This window comes from Meleagris gallopavo, chromosome 1 (assembly GCF_000146605.3).
Source record: "Meleagris gallopavo isolate NT-WF06-2002-E0010 breed Aviagen turkey brand Nicholas breeding stock chromosome 1, Turkey_5.1, whole genome shotgun sequence".
Classification (NCBI taxonomy): Eukaryota; Metazoa; Chordata; class Aves; order Galliformes; family Phasianidae; genus Meleagris; species Meleagris gallopavo.
In genome coordinates this window covers 20,114,171-20,137,972 of record NC_015011.2, presented here as the reverse complement: position 1 = coordinate 20,137,972, position 23,802 = coordinate 20,114,171, and the positions used below count along the sequence as shown (strand labels likewise).

General features: G+C 40.8%; 1 protein-coding gene across 1 annotated transcript in view; it reads right to left on the bottom strand.

The window, feature by feature from the left end:
* Positions 1–19,165, bottom strand: part of GRM8 (glutamate metabotropic receptor 8) — a 319,688-nt gene extending 300,523 nt beyond the window's left edge. The window contains exon 1 of the mRNA XM_031553129.1: positions 18,287–19,165. Within this exon, the coding sequence (XP_031408989.1) occupies positions 18,287–18,796 (510 nt within the window). The 5' untranslated portion in view covers positions 18,797–19,165. The remainder of the gene's footprint in view (positions 1–18,286) is intronic.
* Between the last annotated feature and the right edge of the window lie 4,637 nt (positions 19,166–23,802).

The following is a 23,802-nucleotide window of genomic DNA, read 5'->3' as shown; positions in this document are numbered from 1 at the left end:
TTGGACTGAGTGATCTTGTGGGTATTTTCCAACCTTGGTGATTCTGTGATTCTATGATTCATTGAATCAGGGGTGGCCAACAGGGACAGGGAGGTGATTGTCCCTCTCTACTCTGCTCTTGTGAGGACCCATCTGGAGTACTGTGTCCAGGTCTGGAGCCCCCAGTACAAGAAAGACAGAGAGCTGTTGAAGAGGGTCCAGAGGAGGGCCACAAAGATAATGACGGGACTGGAGCACCTCCCCTACGAAGACAGGCTGAGGGAGCTGGGCTTGTTCAGCCTGGAGAAAAGGCGGCTATGGAGTGACCTCATTGCAGCCTTTCAGTACCTAAAGGAAGACTACAAGGAGGGGAATCAACTCTTTGAAAGGGTAGATAACAGCAGGACAAGGGGAAATGTTTTGAAATTGAGGGAGGGAAGATTTAGGTTGGATGTCAGGGGGAAGTTCTTTACAGAGAGAGTGGTGAGGTGTTGGAACAGGCTGCCCAGAGAGGTTGTGGATGCCCCGTCCCTGGAGGTATTCAAGGCCAGGTTGGATGCAGCCTTGGGCAGCCTGGTCCAGTATTAAATGTGGAGGTTGGTGGCCCTGCAAGTGGCAGGGGGGTTAGAGATTCATGATCCTTGAGGTCCCTTCCAACTCTGGCCATTCTGTGATTCTGTGATCAGTCATTGCCATATGAGCAATAGCAGCAGTAGGTCACTGGAAAACAATTTTTCTCCATGAATCTTTCCATCCCCAAGCAAAAGCTTATCCAGCCCAAGCTACCACTGGTGTTCCTGTGAAGAACTGAACTTAAAATATATATATATTTGTGATGGTCTCACTAAATAAGATAAAGCTAGAGCTGACTTAATACCTTACAGAATAACTTGTGGCACTAAGTTTTACAAAAGTCAATGCCATTAGCTTTACAACTTGAAATCTTCCTATAATCGGGTTTATTTGCCAAGACCTATTTTCCATCACTGCATGTGGGCTAGCATTCATGATACTTTCATTCTACATTAATACTGTTTTATATCAGCTGTTGCACTATTTTGCCCCTGGCAGAGATTGGTTGCCAGAATTGCTTTTTTTTTTTTTTAAATTCTTTTCCTTTTCAAAATATTGGCTTATTCTAATTCTCAGATTTCCCTGGTAGTGTTTGCGGAGGAAAGCAGTGCTTAGTAGGAGGGATAAGGCAGATGCAGAGACAGGGTTGATGCTGACAGGAAACAGAAATTAGGTTTGCATTTTCCACAAAATAAGCAACCCCACTGCCTTCTCAGTAGCCCAGTAAGATACAGGATGTGGAAGATCCCCGCTGGGAATTCGGGTGTACTTGCTCCTGTGTCCAGGTCATCAGCTAGCCCTTGCAAGGGGAGAAATCCAGAACCTTTTACACAGCCTTGAGTTTTATTAGCAGGCCTCTTGTTCAAATTACACTCAATGCTAAGATACACACAGTAAAACTAATGAGTAAAAAGAGCTGTTTGTCTTTAGGTTCTGTACATTAATCTCTTGTGGCTAATAATGGAGCATGATAAACCTCTGTACAACTACATGTGAAAAATGTAACCGAAAATTAAGTGTTAACTGTATGCATGTACCTGATCTTTTGCTTTGCAAACGTTTAATAATTGGCAAGTGGCTGCAGATGTGCTGATAGTGCTGCTCAGGTATGTTCTGGTTGTCGTAGTGAAAGAAAGGTTTTAATGAAATAAATGTCAAGATGATTTCTTGGATGACTGCTTACACTAGGATTTGATCTCTTGTTTACACTTCCTTAATATCCATAAATTACAGCATATGTTATGGAAGCATGTAATTACACTTGTCATTCTGGGTGTTAGATTTGTAAGTACTGCAGACAAACTGTGCAGTGATAGATGGCCAGTTCAGATATCATTTACAGCAAGTCAAATTGTTCTACACAAAATACATGTAGCACTGTAAAATGATCAAAGATGTTTGGAACTGATGTTACTTTTAGTTTTAGAAATTCTTACCTGCAACCAAATTTTACTAGCTTTGCCTTTCTGCTGCATATCCTACTTCATAATCCCTTTCATATAAGTGTATTAAATACTGTTCAGCTTTTCTAGGAGAAATCTGTAACTGCATTTTATAAACTCTAAAGACAAAGATTATCTAAAGATAATTTCCAAGTCACTGGTATGATCATCAGCCAAAGCACTATGCTGGCCTGTGCAATGAGAACACCAAAGTATCCTTCAATCTTTTTCTAAAGTAACAACAAATGTTTCCTAATTTACATCATTCTGGACTGCCTTCCAGCAGTGACCAAAGGAAAAGGAAATATATGTGCACCATTTGGCACTAAATCCCCACAAGTCACTTCAAGCCCTAAATCAACTTCTGACATTCTCATTGATATTGATGGAAATTGAACCAGTGCCTGTAAGTGTACGCTTGGCCCACAGGTTGAGATCTCCTTCCTGCAAAAGCCAATGTTCAGCTGCTGGATGCTTTCTTGGCATGAAGGACAACTGCCTCTGCAAGCAGGGTGAACATACTTTAACTCATTGGCTTAGGGTAAGATGCTCCAGCATAACAAAGAACACAGGACCGGTCTTTAAAAACCAAAGCAAAGTCCCTACTTGATATATATCCAAATAATTTTTTTGCTAATAGTAGCACATACTCTAGCTGGTTTGAGGTCTAGGTCAATTCTGCATCTCCAAAAAGCACAGCCGCTTTGAGCTGTGGGCTTTGCATTTCTCACACACTGTCCAGGAACGTCAGCAGACCACGCACAGCCGCCCGGTCACAGGATTCAGCTCCTGTGAGAACTTTCTGTTCTCCTCAGCATGTGGTACCAGGCAGGGAGTGCAGAATTCAGCTCTTAAAAAATGGGAACAAATGATGTTCCCTAACAACTATTTTCCCCTCAGTCTTTTCAACAAGAGCTTTTAGTAAAATCAGCGAGAATAATGTATATTGACATCTGGCTTTATAACTCTTCTTTTTTTTTCAGTCATTGGATGTGAAAAGTATCCCAATGAAAGTCATAACTACTGTACTCTTTCACTATGACTTGCAGAAAATGTTGGTTGCATGCAGTCCTCGCCTGAGCTTTCAGACCTAAACAGTTCAGAGAAACCTGTATGTTAGATTTGGAGGGGAAAAAAAAAGCTCCCATCACAGTTCAATGATTTTATTTGTCCACTTGGCATTGTTTTTATGGTTCATTTGCTGTATGCTTTAATATTTTAATGGTCGTTAGTGTATTATAGGGAGGCGCCGGGAGCACTGCTACAAATAGGAGCTATAAAGTAAAATACAGCATTATTTATTATTTTGATGTCAGTCTGCCTAAATAACTGTGGTATCCATGATACTCACAGTAGTCTGAAGAAGAATGACAAATAATACTGCCAGTAGCTGCTGTGAGAGTGTGCTCCAATTTTCCATATTCAAAATAAAAAAGCTCTACACCTTTTATATAAAGCCCTATGTGAAAAACAAATCAGAAGTAATTACAAGCCAGTGTGTCAAGGAGATAAACAATCTATACTTTATGAGAGTGTGAAAACTAGACAGTTCATGGCACGGGTTTTGCACTGCAAAAAGCTCAGCCCTGCATACTGAAGGACCAGTGCACCTGCTCAACATCTGGACCATTCAGAAGTGAGATGCTTATTATCTTAAAGCAGGAGGGAGGTAGAAATTCTTAGCCTTTGGAAGTCATTAGGTCTTCTAACACCAATGAACACAAATAGCCACTTCCAGAAGTCCACTCACACTGCAGACTCATGGAGCGTGATGCAGACATCCATGGGAATGCAAGCGTCTATCCTTGAGGACTACATTCAAATAGGCAGCTAGGACAAATCCTATTTATTGTTCTGGGCAAGATTAGCAAACTTTTCATGGATAAAAGCTGATAAATCCATGGCTAAAACATCTAAATGAATGTTTCAGAATCCAAACATGGTTTCCTGTCAGGTCTCCCCGTGGCATTCAGCTGAGTTCTTTAAAGATCTCCCACTGGTTCTGGTCTCTGACATCACCACATATCTGTCTTTTTTTTGTAAATTTATCCTTATAATGCACCAGCATGTTCCAAAAGGAAAAATGAGGCTGTAGTGGCTGCCTGCATTATACTTAATAGCCTGGTGGTTAGAGTACTCAGCTGGGAGCAACTAACCATTGAGTTATGGAGTTTTTGGACATGAAAGTCTCTCCTGCTGAATCTGTTTGTGTTTTCATAAACAATTAAGCTTCCATTGGACCTGCCTGAGAGTAATTCACTCCGTAGTCCACTATTCAGCAAGGAACAGGGATAGGTAAGTTCAAATAGTTGCTGAAATGAATATTTAATGAATTCTAGCATAGATTAAATAAAATGTTCCCATTGTGAAACCTTGTCAGCAATGAACAGACAGCATGTGGCAACAGCAGTGTTAACTCTCATACAGCTGCTCAGAAGGAGAAGAGAAGGAAGCAGCTTTCAAACGGGACTGCTCTGACAACAGTTTTGAGATGAGACCTCCCCAGGGAAGCCCCTGCATGAGAAGACTGGAAGGACAAGACCCACTGCAGCAGAAAGAAAAGTCACGGAGCTGGAAGCATGGGAAGACTAAACCACACAGAGTGCGCTGCAGTCCCCGTGAAGGAATACAACTCTTAATTTTACTGTAAGGTAATTGCATCTGTTGCTGTGGGGACAGGAGTCCTATTGTCCCATCTCCTTAACTATATTTGATGTCCTGCTCCGAATCCAAAAGGAAGAACTTGCTCACGAGCGTTGTGCGTCACGAGGAAGTGTGCTCTGTGCAATGATACGAACAGGGGCACTACTACTAAATTACTGGTACCCCGGACAGGCATTTCAAACCTGTTTTTTTTTTAATTTTAAATTGTAAAATATCCAAAATAGAATTAAAATATTTCATTCCAAATGGATCATGTTATCATTTAACACAAAACAAGGCATTCTGGGGAAGCCCTCACAAAAAAAAAAAATCAAGAAGCCCCCAAATCCCAACTCAACATGATCATTTCAGTTCAGATTAAAATGAATGATTATTTTTCAATTCAGCTGTCAAACTGACTAATTATTTGCACAGTCCTGCTCACAGTATGGCCTCCATGCTTTAGTTACATTAAAAAACAACTCTAAAGGATAAAAAATTACAAATGTGAAAAGTACAAAAAGCTCTTTTAGCTCCTGATCTGCTCCTGGTAAACCAATGAGGCAGACATTTGACACCCAGCTACCAGATGCTGCACAGTTAATAAGGTTCTTCATCAAACTACATGGAAGCAATCAAACTTTCAATGGAATTAGCATGAAAAAAATGAACAAGGAAAAGAAACAAAAGCAGGGCTCCTGTGCCACCAAGAAAAAACGGGATAAGCATCAGCTGACAATCTTTTTCAAGACTGATTCTTCTCAAGCATTTAAGAAAAAAATCCACTCATCTAAAGTAGATAACATATTTGTATGCACCTGTCTTAATTTTCTTCTATTCTACACTGCATAATTTCATGTTTTGTTTTAATAACAACACGCATTCGTTTTTCCTAATCACCCAAGTATAGATTGCAGAGATGAGTTCTAACAATTTTTGTTTTACTGGGCAATGATCCAAATGGTTTTTGCCTGATTATCAGACACTCTTTCTTAGAATATCACGGTTTCACGGAGGGAACATGCAGCCTTTGATTGCGGTCAGGCAGGTTTCATCACTTGCTCCAGAGACTGATGACTTGCATATTTAGATCATGGAGAGTCAGATAATCCCCTTTCATAGCAAAACCCAGGGGAGAGAGCTGTGTAAGAGGATACAAGGAATCCCTCGTTAAGAACTCGCTGTAGGAGGTATGCCCCCAGTCCTCATTCTATATCTGATTAGCGAGGAGCCTTTATATTTACAAAATCCCTTGAGGCACCTGGAGCAGAGACTGGGGACCCTGCACATCAGCCCCCAGGGACACCCAGGCACCCATGGCTAGCGGCACTCAGGCTGAGGATTTGGTTCTGCCTGACTTGCCAAGGTCGCAGAGCTCTGCGGTGCAGCAAGATACAGGACGTAAGGCTTCAGCAGGCAGTAATGCACAGCGAGGGCAGTCTGTCATACTCAGACAAAGCTCTGCAAAGCAGACAAAGCCATTGAGCCAAGAGATTATTTGACCCATCTCAGAAATACTCTGTTTTCCTCAGCTTTTGACATCTTTACTCTCATTCTTTCCTGGACACCAGAAACAAAAGTGATTTGATCTTATGCAAAGAGGGAATAAAATAGGTAGAACTTGAACTGTGAATCTTCATTCCTGTATCACAAGTCCTTTGCTATCCAGCCTAAAAATAGAAATAAGGCGGAGGGAGAAATAGAAAAACACAATCTTTGAAACTTGGCAGGAACGGCAGGAAATCATACCTTGAGTCACAGGGCACTCTTAGCATCTGTTCCAAGTGTGCATTTTTCATACTCCTGTATTCAGCACAGCTACTCTCGCTCATATTTCCATCCCTGGGACTACCTTTGCAATATTATTCTTTCTCTGTGGTGCATCTTGTCCCAAATACCTTACATATCCAGTTTCCAAAATGCTGTCCAGCTGTTACTGGAGGTGTCCCCTAGTTCACAGATGATGAGTTTTTGCTTTTCAGAAGATGTCTGGCAAGATGGTTTCCATTAAGATGAAACAACAGCTTCAACTACATTAAGATTTTACAACTGAAATTGTTTAACATGCAGAAGAAGAATGAAAGAGTGGTTAATAAGATGAATGTTTACATTTAAGCTTTCAAAGGGCATCATCAAATCTGGTCCAACAAAGAAGACATAAACAGAGTTTTTTTCTCTCCTTTTTCATGCTTTCTAGTAGCTTTTACTTTTATTACAAATGCTTCAGTTCTGCCTGAACTGAACACAAAGAGAATCAGCCCTTTAATCCTCAGGACAATACATATTTTCTTCACACTTTAGCAAGTAAATATAGCAGCTGGTAACTTTTAAATCCTGTTCTTTGTTACACAAAACCATCAAATTTAGAACTGGAAAACACTGACTACTTTACCTAGATCACTTTCCTGCTGTTACAAAAACACATAGTTTCATACTCTGTCCAGTATAATTTTCAGAAATCCAGGCAATGGGAAATCTGACATTTCTCCTATGCTACACAATCAAATTAATCTTTAGACAATGTACAACAGAATATTTCTTGCAATATTTTTTCCAATAGTGAACATAAGTGTTCCCCCTTGAAACAATAGTGTAATATACATGTATGTACTCTGCTAATTGCTCTTTGAATTTGTGGTGTTATTTTCATAGTTAGTCCATATTAGAAAGGATGTGCTGCAGAAGCTTGCCTGTGGATATCAGACAGCCAGCTCATTCAGGCTCACTCCTGTTCTGTGGAAACAAACCATTTCTCTTCCAAATAAACACATCCAGAACTCCTTGCAGGCTGACACCAAAAGAGCATCACCATGGTCATTTCTGAAAACATCGCAAAGTAATACAGGAGCCACATCTGCCTTTGCTGCACACCAGACAAAATCCGTTAGTGGAAAAGGAAACCTACTAACAGTAAAACCAACAGGATATTATATCCCTCTGGATAAATCCAGCTTTACAGCTGCATCATCCACTGGCTTCCTTGCAATGTATTGCTTTCCCGGGAATTCCTTCTCCATTAAGCAAATCTAAGTAACACAAAAATCAGACTCTTATTTCTCTTTTGAGTAAGGAAAATTGAAGAAAGAGGGCCTAGATGGCAACAGAAGAATTTAGTCACTTATGCTACTCATCTGCTGTTCTTGGCCTGAATCAGAATGCAAGCAGTCTTCTGCAGTCTTGGGATTCCCAGCCCTCTGCATTTTCCATTCACTGTATGATACCAGACCTGGTAGGTCATCTCTTTCTGCAGAACATGTTCTTATGTCCCAGACAACACTGCAGTGAGAATAATCTCTAGGACTTTTTATGCTACTCCAAATGATGACTGAATTTCTCATCTAATTTATCAAGATAAATTCTCTTTCCCTACACCACTCTCTTCAAGGATGTTGTTTGGATAAGGGAGTTCATAGACAATGGTAATAGAATAATATAGAAAATATAAATGTGCTAAAACATACACACAGCCCTTACAGATCTCCTCTTTTCCAGTATTAGCCAACACGTACTGCCTACTATGAAGACTGCTCCAAAAGCAATGCCTCCTATTTTATTATGTTGGCCCACAAAGTCAGAGGGGAATGATGGTGGAATGACAGTAGAAGTTGAACATTCCCACCAACATCCTGTTATATTTTGTTGCCATGTGATAGATGGCAGCAGAGGGGCAGTCTGACAAAACAGCATTTGATGTAGAAGTGCATATGAAGCAAAGTTGTGTCACTGAATTACTCCATACAGAAAATACTGCACTCACTGACATTCATCAATGCTTGCTGAACATTTATGGAGACCAAACAGTAGATATGAATACAGTGAGATAATGGACAGTGGGTTTCAGCTGTGACAACAGCAACCTGAAAGACAAGCCACATTCTGGACAGCCATGCACGGCTGTCACACCATAAAATGAAGAGCATCCTGATCTGTTCATCCATGGATTACAACCACAGAACCATGTTCAGAGCTGAATATTGGCTTCAATGTGTTGGAAACGATGGTGGCAATGCTGGATATCCTGGTTTGCACCAGGTAGATCCCATGAATGCTCACAAAGGAACACAAAGAGCACCCTAAGCAAGTTTGTCAGGACTTACTGAACCAATAAGAGGCTGAAAGTGACAGTTACCTGGATCACATCATTACCAGTGATGAGATGTGGTATCACCACTACAAGCCAGTCAAAACAGCAGTCCATGTGATCAAAGAAAAAGTTTAAGACACAGCCCTCAATGGGAGAAATATTGTGCACGGTCTGTTGGGATAGGAAAGAAGCGATCCTTCCTGATTTCCTGAATCTGGACAAGCCATCAGCATTGACCATTACATCGCAACACTGACTAAGCAGAAGGCTCAAAGCTCCTGTGTCAGCTCAGAATAGAAGACAATCTCTCTCTTGCAACATGATAACACCATACCAATCTGAAGACCTTGGAGAACGTTGCCAGTCTTGGCTTGGATTGTCCTACCACAGCCACAGTGTAATAAGGATTTGATGCTTCCTGACTTCCATCTGTTTAGATGAAAGATGGACTGCATGGGTAGCATTTTCCTGGCAATCATGCTGTCACAGCAGCTGTGAAACAATGGCTCACCTCCGCTGGTACAGATTTTTACAAGGGTGACATGCAGGCTTTTGTTCATTGATGGCAAAATGATGGTTATGTTGATGGTTATGTTGAAAAAGAGTGTTTTGTAGCTGAGAGTTTGCTCTATCAAATAATGCTGTTGTGCTCTTTGTATCTGTTGTTGCTTCCATGGAAATATATAGGAGGCATTACTTTTAGAGTGACCTATGTATAATCAGTACTTCTTCACATTTTAGTTTCTTTTCAACTTCACTTAATTATCCTTCCACACATCATCCGAAAAGGCAAGTCTTGAGGCTCCCTGTGGCTCCATGTGTGTTCATTAAGGCACCCCTTTTAGACTGGTGAGTCTTTGTCTATGTGGTAGCCTTCAAGGAACTACACTTTTTTGGAAGGGATCTTCTGTTTTTCAAAACTAGTGAGAAAAGCATACTTGTGGCACCATGTGAAGTAAGAAGAAGAGTGAGAAAGCTAGTCCTTTCTTTTGCTCTTTTTGAGGGATACATTTTGGAAGCATCCAGCTGGAGAATTACTGCAGAATTCATAGCCTCTTTGAAATATTTCTCTGATGAGTAGACTATGTATTAATTGTGATGACACTTATTTACTAAGATGCTAATATTTCAAAAGTCTTTACAAACAAACAAACAAACAAAAAGTAAATTTATCTGAATAAGAGTAAGAATTACTGTGGGGGATCAGTGTTAATGTAACGCCATGGAGTTATTGGTCAAAATTTTAACCAGCTTGCAAGATCATAATGACATTGTAAATGCGACAAAGCATAAGCAAAGTAAAAAGCTAATGAAAATTATTAGGAGCATACTGTGGAATTATACACAAAATGTGCTATAGTCCTTTTGCTCTCTCAATCTCTCAAGAAGCATGTCCCTTATTTCCTGTTACCCCACAAACAGGTCTCACTTAGAGAACCAATCTCTAGCTCTTCCTCCTGCTGACCCAGACACCCTTGTAACTCATAGAAACAGAGTGAGTCAGAGTCCTGTTCATGCAGTGTGTCTGACAAAAACTGCTTGGAGAACACACAATGAGAAAAGGTTCTGCATGGTCAAAGTGCAAGCATGGAGCAAACAATCCTCTTTTTGCTAAACATGGAAGACGCACTCACACTCACAGAGCTGATTCAGTCTTGCTCTGAAAGCATTTCACACTCTCTATTTAGGACACAGGCAGTCAAGGGCAAGCAGCTTCCTCATTTAAGGCTTGACTTAAATGCTTAATTGTCCTGTCAGAAGGATTGAGGATATAATATCATGCTTTTCTGATCTAGGAGCATATGTAGATCCTAGCCCAGAGGAGCATTTTGCTCTTGGCTATTTAATTTGTTCAACTGGAATCGTTGTCTTTCAGTAAGACTTTTGTTTAGATGACTATTTTTCTCTGATAAATGCTAGTAAACACAAGAATGTACATTTAAGAAGGGAAAATAATGAGAATGGAAATACACAAAACCACAAGATCTACCAGTTGGCTGTAACACACAATACTGCCTAGTTTCTGTTGACAGTCAGAATGCAAGACTATTCATATGGCACAGCTGTCACTGTACTGAAACAATTATCACCAGGGAAAAAAGTCTTTATTTAGTTTCTCATCATGACTAATAAAACTAACATCATTGTACTAAAACACTGCAATGGTTTTGATGATCCTCAGCAGTGTCTTGACTTCCCTTCAGCATGATATAGGAGCAGAGGAACTCTGTCTTGCGCTAGTATCCACTTGATACATCGCATGCATCTTTCCAGAGCATATTCCTGAGCATGTGAAGACCACCTCCTCTGCTGAGCTTCTAGGACAGTCCTTAGCTGGGCTGTGACCTGTGCCAGCCAACAGCCTCTCTGTTTCCAGACAGGCTTCAGAAGTTAACACGGGTCAGGGATCATTCCCTTCCAGTAGCTTGCGTGATGACCCACGATTTAGGGAAATGTGAGTTTATTGTACAGAGGTGGATTATTTGTGTCAGCTGGCCTCAGTGCCAGAGAACTGTGCCATTTTGTTTACTAGCAAAGATAAAAACTGCCTCCTAATACAAGATCTTTAATAAAGTCCATTGTAGAATTTGTCTTTATGTGAACACATCAGCCCTTGCTGAACTGCTCTTCCCCTTAGCCTTTCAGTCCTCTCATTTGTAGAATTTCAGTTGATATCTCTATCAATATAGGCATTACTTAACAAATAACTTGGGGTCTCTGTCACATACAAACAACCTTCATACAGTGGTAACAGCTCAGCCATGAAAGGGTGAACTAATTCTCTTAGCATATGCAATTTCTTTCATGTGTTCATGTGAGGGATAAATACATATACAGCCTAAACTGCCTTCAGGGAGTTAGAAAGAAAATCAGACCACCGGTCTTTAATAGCTACAATCTCTTGGTAAGGTGCTCCCATATGTGGTTAGGGAATGGCATAAAAACCTTGACATTTAAGACAGCGTCAGCTTACCCACAAAAACAAGGGAGATATCTCACACCATTTAATAAACATTAATCAACCTTCTAGTTTTTCCTGTGGAATGGTTAAACACAATCAAACCAAAATGACAAAAGAGAAGTTCAAAAAGGTCAAGAAATGCCTCTAAAGCCTTGCAGCAAACCAACGACAAATACAGAAAATGATACAGAAAAACAAATTGCTGCTTTGCTCTAACCACTACTTATAGTTTCATCTAGGAATGGGAGAAGACTAAAAATACTAGATCTTTAGAGGAATATTTAAGGAACTAATATAGTGTAAAATCCTAAATGAATGCATTAAGTTGCTTTTGTACTCCCTTGCCTCAAGCAGCTTAGCACAAATAAAATTTGATGCTAATCAGTCTTAGCAGTTTTCACAGAATCTGGAAATCTATTATTTCCTCTGGCTGCAGCTAAAGAATTTCCCAACAATTTCATTATTGATACTCACAAAGTATCTGATATACACATAATTTTATCTCGGTGTTGACCTGCCATTTGCCTCTCTTGTCTGAGACACATTTAACACTGCACTGGCAGAAAAATTACAGCTGAATTAAAAGAGTCTTTTCCATAATCCAAGTATCTACTACCATGGAAATACACAGAGATATGAAAGCTGTTTCTAACAGAAGCTGAGTTGTGAGGAAAAAAAAAGGGAGGAAATATATATATATATAATGATTACAAGGTATTTTCCAACCAATAACAAGACAACACTCGGGCACTAAACAGATAAGTGCTTGTAAAAAGCAACAAAAAACACTAAAATTAAATGGGATGTATTGGCAATGGCTTCCTTTTATAATTAAAAATGATTCAGAAAGTGAAAATATTATCTAGAATAAATGTAAAACAAATCTGTTCCTCTTAAAAGCTGATTTCAAAATGTTTCAGTCTAATTCTCACTACGAACAATTTTTCTTCACACTTCAGTCTTGATTTTCTACTTATGTTTTAACCACAAAAAAATCATAACTCATTGCAAATCTCAAATGCTATGCTGCACAGGACACTATTGACAAATGTAGTGTGACACAGTGAACAGAAGATGGATCTGTTTTAATCAGTGCAGTACATTTTTTTATTAATGAACGCCAGTCTGTTGGGTAAACTTTTTGAGACTGTTCTTTACTTATTATAAAGTAAATGGTAAAATTCTTCCCATTACAGAAAGGCCATGCAGCCACATGAAAACAGCTGATTCCTACATCTCTCTGAAGACTTTCAAGTCAGTGACGTTCAGGAGATGCAAAATTTCCATAAAGTCAGAGTCAGAATCAGGATCTGCGTGTATTTCAACACTGCCTCACAAAAGCATGTGCATACACTCTGAAATCATATGGTAAAATGTTACTGCACTTTACTCGTGTCATATTCCATCCAGTCCTGAAATGCACACTATTGCCACAATTAAATACATAGTTCCTAAATTATGAAGTTCAGTGAGGTTAGGCTCTACATAATCACAGTTCCCACATTCCTGGGAGGCTTGTCTGGGTCTGGATCACAAGGCAACAGGAGCATCTTACGGCAGCCAAATGTAAAAGACCTGACACCAAGCCTGAAAAAGCATCAACCAGGTACAGCGCTGCTAGCTGCGCAAGGCTGCCAGCCATGGATATCCACTAAAATCCAGAACGATACAAGCGAGCAGAAAAGCAAAGTACAAAAAAATGCTGGAGGAACTGATACCTTCACTTCCAAATTTATTGAAAGAAACTGTGCCTTGCATTTTGGATGGGATGGCTGCACATAAAGTAGAAAGAGTAACTCCAGAACATCATTTGTACTATAAGCTTCTGAAGAAGTAAATGTGTATGAAATGTATGAGGCAAATGTGCGTGAAGTAAATATTAGTCCCTTCAAACAGCAGCTATTAAAATGGATTACAGTAGTGCAGAAAGAAGAGAATTCGACCAAAAAGAGGAAAAAAGCACTTTAGAAAAGTGTTTTAGAAAAGAGCAGAAAACATACAGCAAAACAAAAAGCAAGGCAAGGCAAAAGGCAAGGAAAAGAACAAAACTGTCTATTACCATTTTGGCTTTATATGCACGTACATAAACATACACATAGAAGCTTAAGATCACAATTCATCAAGCACACTTTCCACCTATCTCAATTCACATGCAAGCCACCATCCCTTCGCTGCTCTCAGTGTGACATTGGCTAGATGTGTGAAGGTGACAGATGGAGTGCACCGAGGAGTTCAGAAATAGCGTAAAGCTTTTAGATGGTGGAATAAGAAAATATCTCTTTTCTTTCCAACAGATTTTAACCACTGTTATGAGTTAGTCAGACAACATTGCTGCAAGCAGCTCAGAGGCTCCCAGCACAAGACAGCTGTGGACACGTTAGAGCAGGTCCTGAGGAGGGCTATAAAAAAAGTCAGAGGGCTGGAGCACCTCTCCAAAAAGAGGCTGAGATAGTTGAGTCTATTCAATCTGGAGCAGAGAAGGCTCCAGGGAGGCCTCATTGTGGCCTTTTGATACATAAAAGTAGGTTTATAAGAATGATGGAGAGAGACTTTTTCCTGGGGCTTGTAGTAATAAGACAAAGAGTAATGGTTTTAAACTGAAGGAAGCTAGATACAGACTGGATATAATAAAGAAATACCTTTCATGATGAGGGTGATGAGATACTAGAACAGATTACCCAGAGAAGATATAGCATCCCTGGAAGTATTCAAGATCAGGTTGGCTTCAGTTTTGAGAAACCAGATCTAGTGGAAGATGTCCCAGCCCACAGGAGGGGGTTTGGACAAGATGATTTTTTAAGTTTTTTCCAATCCAAAGCATTCTATATTAAGTAAAAGCTGTAAGTATGGGGAACATGAAATGAGATGAGTTATAGACTCTTGTTTCTGCAGGATGAGTTTTGAGGGACTGGGAACAGCCCAGTGCTTACACTTTACACAGATAAGGATATCACTTGGCTGTATCTGAGCACCCTATATGAAGCAAAAAGTTCCATAAGACAAATCTAGGAAGGAGTAAGATGTTATGCTTGAATGATGCAGTCAAAAGAAAAGTTGCCTTCGCACTAGTGAGAGCTGGCCAACTGGGACAGGCAGGCCCTCAATAGATCCTGCCAGCCAAATGCAAACCAGTCTGGCAGCAGGACTTCCAAACTGACAGTAATAACAACCAAACATCTACACAGAGGAAAGAGCAGCTCCTGGCTCACTAGAAGAAAGAGGAAGGCCCGTGTCTGTCTGCCTTATTTCCAGAGTTACTCCTATGAGAAATGCTAAAGAACTGTTAAGGCCCTGAATGCACCAATAGGCTCTGCAACGTCTTCTCTTTCCCAGTCCTGGGTTTGGTTGCATGTGTTCAAGATCATCTCTGACAGACTTCAAGGATTTGACCCTGAATCAGCCCAGGAAAACAGCTATGTTGTGAGGGAGAACCTCATAGGGACCTCTATACCTGTTCTTCACTTGACTGCTGCTTCTCAGCTCAGGCCCTTTCCTTTGGGTCCCAGGCTATGCAACGGGCCTTGTACCTTGCTGGTCTTGCTTTGCTACTGACACTGACCTCCTCACTGACTTTGAACCCCATCACTAGGAGCTTGTCTCACAATCACTAGCCAACAATCACTGGCCAACAATGTCGGCTGAACCATGTTACATGGCCAGACCTGCTTTGTACTCATTCAGATAAGTCTGTGTCTCCAATTTGTGTCACCCTTTTTACCTTGCTGCAAAGTGCTCCTTAGAGGTGTAAAGCCATTAACAGGTGAAATTTAAGCTGTCCAAATTCGGACTTTAATGTTGCAGACCTATTAAGGAAAGAAAGTCACCTCCTAAGTAGGGGTGTCTCTTGGATATTCACAAAAGGATAGAGAAGAATTCAAGGTGAGCCATGTGGCCAAAAGAAAGGTTATATAGATCAAGGCCATGTTCTGTAGCACCCTCCCTTCCCTCTTCTCATGAAAACACTTAGATAAAAGGATACCATGACTATCAATAATTACACTATCCACCAGATCATCAGATAAGACTATTGACCTGTATGTTTTATGTTGTAAAATCAATAAAAGAAAGAAAAGGAAAAAAAAAAAGAAAGAAAAATAGCAGCATAAAAATCCAAGCTGCTCAGCATGGTATTTTTCAGAGTACTGTTGTTTGTATATTCTCATTGAGTGATACAATATACTTATCACAATTTCATCACAAATTAAAATCCAACTGGATACAACGTTCTAAGAAAATAGGTAGTCCTTTACATACAGGAACTTCAGAATAGATATTAAAGCAATACTGAACTTGAAATTACAGGTTCAGCTTGCTGAGAACTGCTGGACAGAGATATGGAGGAATTAAGTAATCTTGCATATAATGGAAACAGGCATTTTTGCATGATGGTGATCAGTGACAGTAAGAGATTTATACCAGCTGAGTGCCCAACCTTGACTGACATGAACAAGCAGTAAACAGAGATTTCACACCCAGAGCCTTTATGAGCATGTACCAAGGTCCTGGCCCTCCACATCAGAGCAGTTAGGGCTACATCAGCCAGCAATTTCAGCCCATTTCTTTGACCTAAGTAAACCCAATCTGGATTATATTTCTGCATTTCTGGTGAAGGACCTTTCCATTGTTAGTGGTTTGTATTGTGCCACTAACCCAGGGCTTTATACAGAAGCCTTTACTTAGGAGAAAATAGCAGAGCTACTTCTGAGAGGAAGGTGTAAGAGCAGACTTCAGATGCAGGTCCAAGATGAGATATTAAAGGGTGCCAGTTGTCGTTTTTTACATTATTAAGAATATTTGTGCAGGATCTATAATTAAAACTAAAAGAGATGTCTCCTCCTTTTGCCAGCAGCTGTGTTACATCAATTAAATGAGTAAATAAGATCCTTCCCCAGAGGGGATATCACATGACTTTCTATTGATTAAGACTGCAGTAGAATGTTATTTGCAATCTTATTGTATAATGGAAATAAGGAGGTAGCTGTCATGGTTTCAGAAGACAAATTACTGGTATCTTAGGCAATTCATAGGCCTCTTTCCTTCTTGTTGTTCTTAATTCACAGTTAATACATGTCTTACGAGGCTTAGTTTCTTAAATCAGTCCACTATACTGTATTCAGCTCAAATCTGGGAATAAATGTGTGGCTTTGCATTATGATCGGTATTAAAGTGACTGTTTCATCTATCATTACTTCAGAGCCATGCATTATTTAAAAGGGTAAAACAATTTCCAAAAAAATAGACACATGGAATTAAAGATAGTTACCTCCTGCAGCATGCATGATTATTCGTGGGAAGGACAGACTTCCCCCACCAGGCATGGCTTCAGAGGTGTTCTCCATATAGAACATTTTTAAGACAGCCTCGTTTTGTTTACTTAATTTTCACAAGCAAACAATGCAGCTGGAACAAGTTCACTACTCTCAAATGTGAAGTGCCTCCAGCAAGGGATGAGCCTTGAGACTGTGATGAATATCTGTCCACAACCCAGCTCCTCTGTTGAGCTGTAAATCACTATGCCCCTCATAGAAGAATTAGAAGGGAGGACAGGAGTCTCCCCTTAAATGACCAAAACACTCTTTGTCAGTTTGAGAAACTTTCAAAACAAGACAATCTTCCCTTACTTCTATTCAATTTTTCAGTCACAGTTAGAGAACTGCAGTGCTTTTCAAAAGCCCTGACAGCAATATTTAACATTACCAGAACTGTCTTCGCCAAAGTCAAATAAATGGTCTTCAGTGGTTGTGAAGCTGTGGGACGTGAGACAAGATTCCTGAATGGAAAGAATCGGTCTGAATAACATTGGGGAGCAGGGCAGTGATAAAGTGATAAATTCAGAGGAAAAGTCATTTTTTGCACAGAGCAAAAGTGCACAGTTTACCGTAATCTATTTACCAATGCACAGGATTAAAAATTAAATGTCTGCTGCCTGATCTGTTACAGCTCAGATGATTGATTAGAATGTATTCTTCTTCCCATCCAACCTACGAAGTTTAAAAGTAGCAGCCTTACTTTTTTGTCATTCATAAGAGCTGAACTTAATAAGGTATGTGGAAGGAAATGAAGAGTATGACAGTAGAACTGTTGTCCAAAAGTAATCTCCCTCAAAATGATAACAAAGACTGGAAAAAAAATTATCCCTTAGTGAAAAATATGGAGGAGGTTAAGACTTCAAGGAAATCAAAGATATCTGTCTGGCATACACACCATTAGCACTAGATTAATACTGGTATATCTTTCCATTTAGGAAAATTATCTGGTTCTCCTAAAAAAGGATTTGTGTTTAAACCTTATATTTCATTCTGCTTTACATTTGTAAAATAAATCTCAGCCTAATCTTGATGAGTATAAACAATCGATGTGAGTAGCAAAAAAACAAAACCACAAGTCCCTAAAGGATTCAAACCTGCTCTGGTTGCTCAGAACTTTAAAAGAGGCATTTGGAAGCTTAAATTAGGGTCTGCAGTCGTTGCTTTTGCTTGTTTGTTTGTTTTCTTAGAAAGCAAGTCATTTCAGTCTGTTTGTTATTTGAAAGTAAGAAACGCAATCTCCTCACATATTTCCTTGAACTTAAAATTCAAAAGAAAAGTAGAAAATATTCCTTACCTTAAAAAGTCTTAAAATATTTGCAACCATAATGGACACGGAACTTGCTGCAGCACCTATCACACCTGATATCTTGTCTGGCTTAGTGAAAATTGGTGGGTCGCCATTAGCACACTTCACATCTGAACCATCTTTCTCTATCAACGCTTGTACAAATGTTAAGGATTGCTCCAATGCATAAGTGTCCCTGGAACATGTATCAAGGATCCGGACACCTAAGGTGATATTGGCAAGAAGATCGGGGTCTTTATTAATCTGATCAATTGCATACAGCATTGCCTCTAGTCTGTGGATCCCTTTTTCCTTCTTGAGCTCCCCACAAGGCACCCCTCTATCCCCTTTTGCATGGACGGGGAACAGTCCTCCCAAGATGATGTCCCCATCCAGTCGGATGGAGTGGGCATATTCCTGGCCATAAGTTCTTTGCATCAGGGTGAGAATCCAGCAGAATTTGGCTGTTAACAGGAAGAAACAATGGCAGGAAACTAATTGTTTTCCTTCGTATACCATTTTCTCTGAAGATGTTGTTGCTATCCAGTTTCCAGATTTTCTTCTTGCTAAAGATTGAGGTTGACCATTTGAAACTGCACTTTCTGGAGGCTACCATCAGTGCCCAGTAAGTGATATAGAACCATACGGAGGGTAGAAAAACGATCTCAGCAGAAGTACATAAAACGTGCTTTACAAAAGGTGTTCACTGATGTCATCGGCTGATCGGCTTTTCAGAGAGGTGGTTTTCAACTGCTCCTAATTGATGGTGAAGCACAGGGTAGTATTTCTGGTCCTGACGCTGTGAGGAAGTCAGTAACTCACGTCCTTCTATTTTGCCCTGCAGCTGAAGTACTTCTGGAAAAAAAAGAGTGAAAAATACCATTTAGTTCAGCAGTTTTAAACCTGTCACGCAGTGTATTTACTTTTGCAAAAGAGTTACTTTGCCTATGTTTTACTTTTGGTGCTCTGTAAGAGAGCAATTCTTGGCCTTCTGTGAATTTGAACACCTGGTGCACTGTACTACCAGCCAAGAAATTGATGATTCCAGCAGAGCAAAAGCCAAATCAGGGCAACTACACTTAGCTTGATTTTTGCAGTCTGACCTGTAATTCCTATTTACCTTTGCACTGTGTGACATCCAAAACCAGATCTGATCCGTAACATGTATTTTCTGTTTTGCTGTATCATTCTGTTCCAGCCCGCAGAAGTGCAGTAGCTCCTAACGCTTGCACTTGCTGAGAGGCTCCATGTGTGACAATGGAGTAATCAGAGCTCCTGAATTTAAGTGTGCTCTTCAGCTGCTGCAGTAAGAGCACGTTCAATTCATTTGGATATTAAACTGATTATTTTTCCAGTGGAATTCACTCTTTTCTGGGTTCACTGTATATATAAAATGCCCACCAGATCATTTCAAAAGCGATATTACTTTTTTGAAAAGGTAGCCGGTTTCCTAAGCGAAAAGAGCACAGCGTGTTCTGCTGGGAAAACAGCTGAACACCCAACATTCCTTTTCTGACATTTTACTTGATCTGAGGTCCAACATTAACAAGGTCTCTGTTCTCTGCCTGCATTTGGACCATGAAAAATAAGAAGAATGATGTGCCCCCACTGACATCTGGAAAAGTCCCACTGATTTTAATGAGGCCAGGAATTCATCCTAAGTATTTGAATGCCTGCTGTAAAAATCTCAATCTCCAAATGGTCAACTCCCAAGTTAGTGGCATTTATTTATTTTAACATTTAACAAAACTGCACATGCTTGAGTAATTTTTTAGATCTCTGAGGGGAGAGAGAGAGAGAATTTCACCTAAAATCAGATATGCACACTCTGGGCAGCCGCACCTGAATCCATCTCTCCGGGCACCTATTAGAGGCTCTGGAGAGCAGTGGAAATTCTATGGTGCAGCTCACCTGAACATTCTTTTTCAATAAATAAATGAATAAAAAACCCCTCTTTAATTTCTCATGACATGAATCACACTGAACTCTGTAGGTAAGTACTTAATCCCAAGCAATCTAATGGTTCCTACCAAAATATCATCAAATTAGAAGAGAATTGATCCATCCATACCATTTCTCAGAGAGATTTTAAATTATTTTCCACAAGCTGTTTATATATTTTGTGGTAACAGAACTTAAAATGTGATTCTATAAGGTTTGAAACTGATCATCTTCAGTTTATTTTTTTTTCCCCAAACAATAATAACGAGCTCACAAAAGCTAAAGAAGAGTTTTAAAACAGTTTGAAGACCTGAGAAAAATATTCACCATGGGAAGCCTTCTATTTAATGAAAAGGTATCTCACTGTGATCTGGTAGCAGAGAAGTGACTTGAAAATGAAACTTTTTTAATTGGTGTGAATAAAATCATTGCAGTTGGGAACAGCAGAGGACAAGACTTTCAGCGCTTCTTAATATTTAGCTTTGCTTGAGTTTGGCTCAGGGTTGAATCTTAATGAAAAAAGGCTGTGCTGTTTCCCCTGATAAGACCATCATTCTCCTTTAGCTCCTTTTGGGCACATGGTTTACAAATCTGCTCAGACGTCAGCCCCGTGAGCCAAACTCAGCCTCAGTTACAAATGGAGGAACTCGAGGAACACCACTGGCTTCCTACGGGTTGATCCAGTCTCATGGGATGGTGCCTAAGGTCAGAATCTGGCCTAGGCCATAGAGTAAAGATTGCATTAACTATTAACTAGCTACCACTAGCTGACGGCTTGATTGCCTTATTGGAAAAACACAGCTAGGGGCTCAAAGCAGCAAGTGAAAGATGCAGCTACACCTAAAATAGGTGCTATTTCCTCTCTGGTTCCATTGTGAACAACCAGCCCATTAGGCTCCACGTGTTCCTACAGCCCATGCAGGGAGCGATCCTCTGAGGCAATAAAGGATGTCAGCTCCTATTTAACACTGTGTGGAGAGCAAGAAGGCACCACTGCAAAAGTGAAAAATATCAGGAAGAGAAAAACACTGCTTTTTCTATTGCTCAGTCTCAGGTCAATCCCTTACAGCCAAAGAATGCCAGAAAATTAAAGCAACTCTGTATAACCAGTGATGAATACTACTATTGCGACCCAAATTCAAACAACACTGGGGAAGCTAAAATGCTGGTATGCTGACTGCAAAACCTTATTTGGAAATGGGGGAAATTTAAATGAATTGACAATAAGCATTTTTCAACATTACAGTCTACATAAGCATTAATGACTCTGCCTCAGCCTGCATGTTTTTTTGCTGCAAGTGTCCACAGCTTGTCTATAAAGCAGAAATAAAATTTTAAAATGTTCTTTTTAAAAATTTAAGACCTTTTAGTCTATTTTTATGTTACCTATGAAATAAAAGCTTTCATTACACTGCCTAATTTATTCATGCCACGCTGCTTTCCATATATTGATTAACACCAACTTTTAGAGAATGCTGCAAGCCCACGTTGCTAAGCAGGAAGCACGTGAGATAAATGAATCCCATTTTTATCAATGAATTTCTGTGGGAAAGCATGGGCTGCTGAGCTATAAAGTCTGAATGAGCTTTTCCTCATGCGCTGAGATCTCATTTGAAGTAAAATGCTGTCCTTCTCTGACCATAAAAGTTCCAATTGATGCAAATCTATTCTCAATTTACCGGGCTCCCCTCTGTAGTAGTCACTGCTCACTGGAAACACCACCTCTGTGAAGATGTTCACACATTCCCCCAGCACAGTTCAGGATTGAGCGCACCATGAAGCCTTGCCTCCAGTCACCTTGAAATGCATGCCCCTTTTGGTTTTAATTCATTAAAAATATCTGGCACTATCGGAACATAGTGCTATTTTTAAAGTCAGCATTTCAGCACAGACCTCCACTCCTTCTGCTTGAATGTCTATTTATTTTTAAACCTAAGGAGGTGGGGTGCTGCAAGACAGCGGACATGGAACTTCTGCTCATCGAGTCTGGCTCTGGCAATGCTTCCTCGTGACGGCACTCGGCGCTGCCAGACATCGGGAGCACACGGAGGGGCACGGCTGTACCGTGGCACTACTGGGACCTCACTGCTCCAACACAGAGCACCAAGAGGGGCTCCGTGCTGAAGGTCTCTGTGTTAGGATATCTAAGCAGCGAGCTGAATGCGATGGATAAGTAATTACATAAATGTAGGCAGGGTCTTCATTCTGGTAACAGACCTCCAGAAAGAACAATCTCCAGTTAGCACTGAAGCTGGGGCTGAAAATCACAGCATGGTTTCGTATCACCTGGAAATGCTTTTGAGAAATCCCAAAACCACAGACAGACGCAGGGGTGAGGGCTATTCCTGCATCATGGGAAGGACAACGGGTTCGCTGAACTTCAGGGGACATTTCTAATTGAGGCTCGCAGCCAGACACACGTGAGCCTTCACCGACAGACCGAGAAATGGTGGGGGGAAGTGCCTGTGAAAAATATGTACGGTTTTGTTTGAGGACAAGAAATGCATTTGTCGTGGCATTGATGCATGGCCGGCACTTTCCTAAAATGAAATAAAAGTGATCATCTGTGACTTAGAAAAGGAGGAGATTTAGGGAGAAGATCCACTTCTACTTGCTCACATCCATCGGATGCCTCTCACTGCACAGCACATCTGGTTTCACTGAATGAAAGCAAAGCAACAGTATCTCCCATTCTGAAGTTCCGGGAAGAAAAATTAATGCAAAAATGTGGTTATTTTTTGACTTCTTACTGCTAATGTTACTTCTGAACTCTCAGATACCGTCTGCTTGGCTGTGCTCATTGTAGTGCCCATTAAAGTCGTCTCTTTCTCCTGCAGAGCGTTCAGCAGTGAACAAACAGCCAGATTTCAGCACAAAGCAGGTAAGGAACTGCCACCTGCATACAGCACCCTGACACATAGAGATGATTAATGGGGTTTGCTGACAACAGAAGGGAATTCAGACAACCTTAGGCCTTGCTATCGCAGCTCCTAACTTGCAGGAGAATTCCTCACTGATGTAAGCAGTGTTATCTTTCCCAGCCCCTCTGTAGTGACTCGCTGTGCCCTGCCACCACGGGAACCTCTACACAGCAAGCAGCACTTTGCAGAGCTGCCCTCAGCACCGCGCTTACAGGAGCCGTCTCTTCCCAGCACACCACGAGGGAAATACCTCCCCTCGCTGCGATCAGCCGCTTTTCAAGCACCCCAGAGTGCCTGCCTTCACTTTCTTCCCTGCAAAAATACAGCTTCCAAACAATCTCCAGTCCTCCTGCCAGGGTGAGACTAAGGGAAGCTTACCCTTTCAAGAGAAAATCTGCATCAGATATCTCCCTCTGCCCTTGCCTGGTCGCACAGATGAATAAGCCCCATCAGTATTCACACCTTTAGAGTTGACTTCACCTCCGGTCCGGCAAGTGACGATCAAGGAGATTTGCCCAGGCAGCCTGGAAGAACAGCTTTCCCTGCTGTTTTGGTTCTCACTTCCCCCTCTCCCAACCCGCCTCCAGCCCTCAGCCGGCCCCGCCGAGCTCAGAGCGAACGGCGCCGCGCAGCCCCCCGGCCAACCCCCGCCCGAGGAACCCT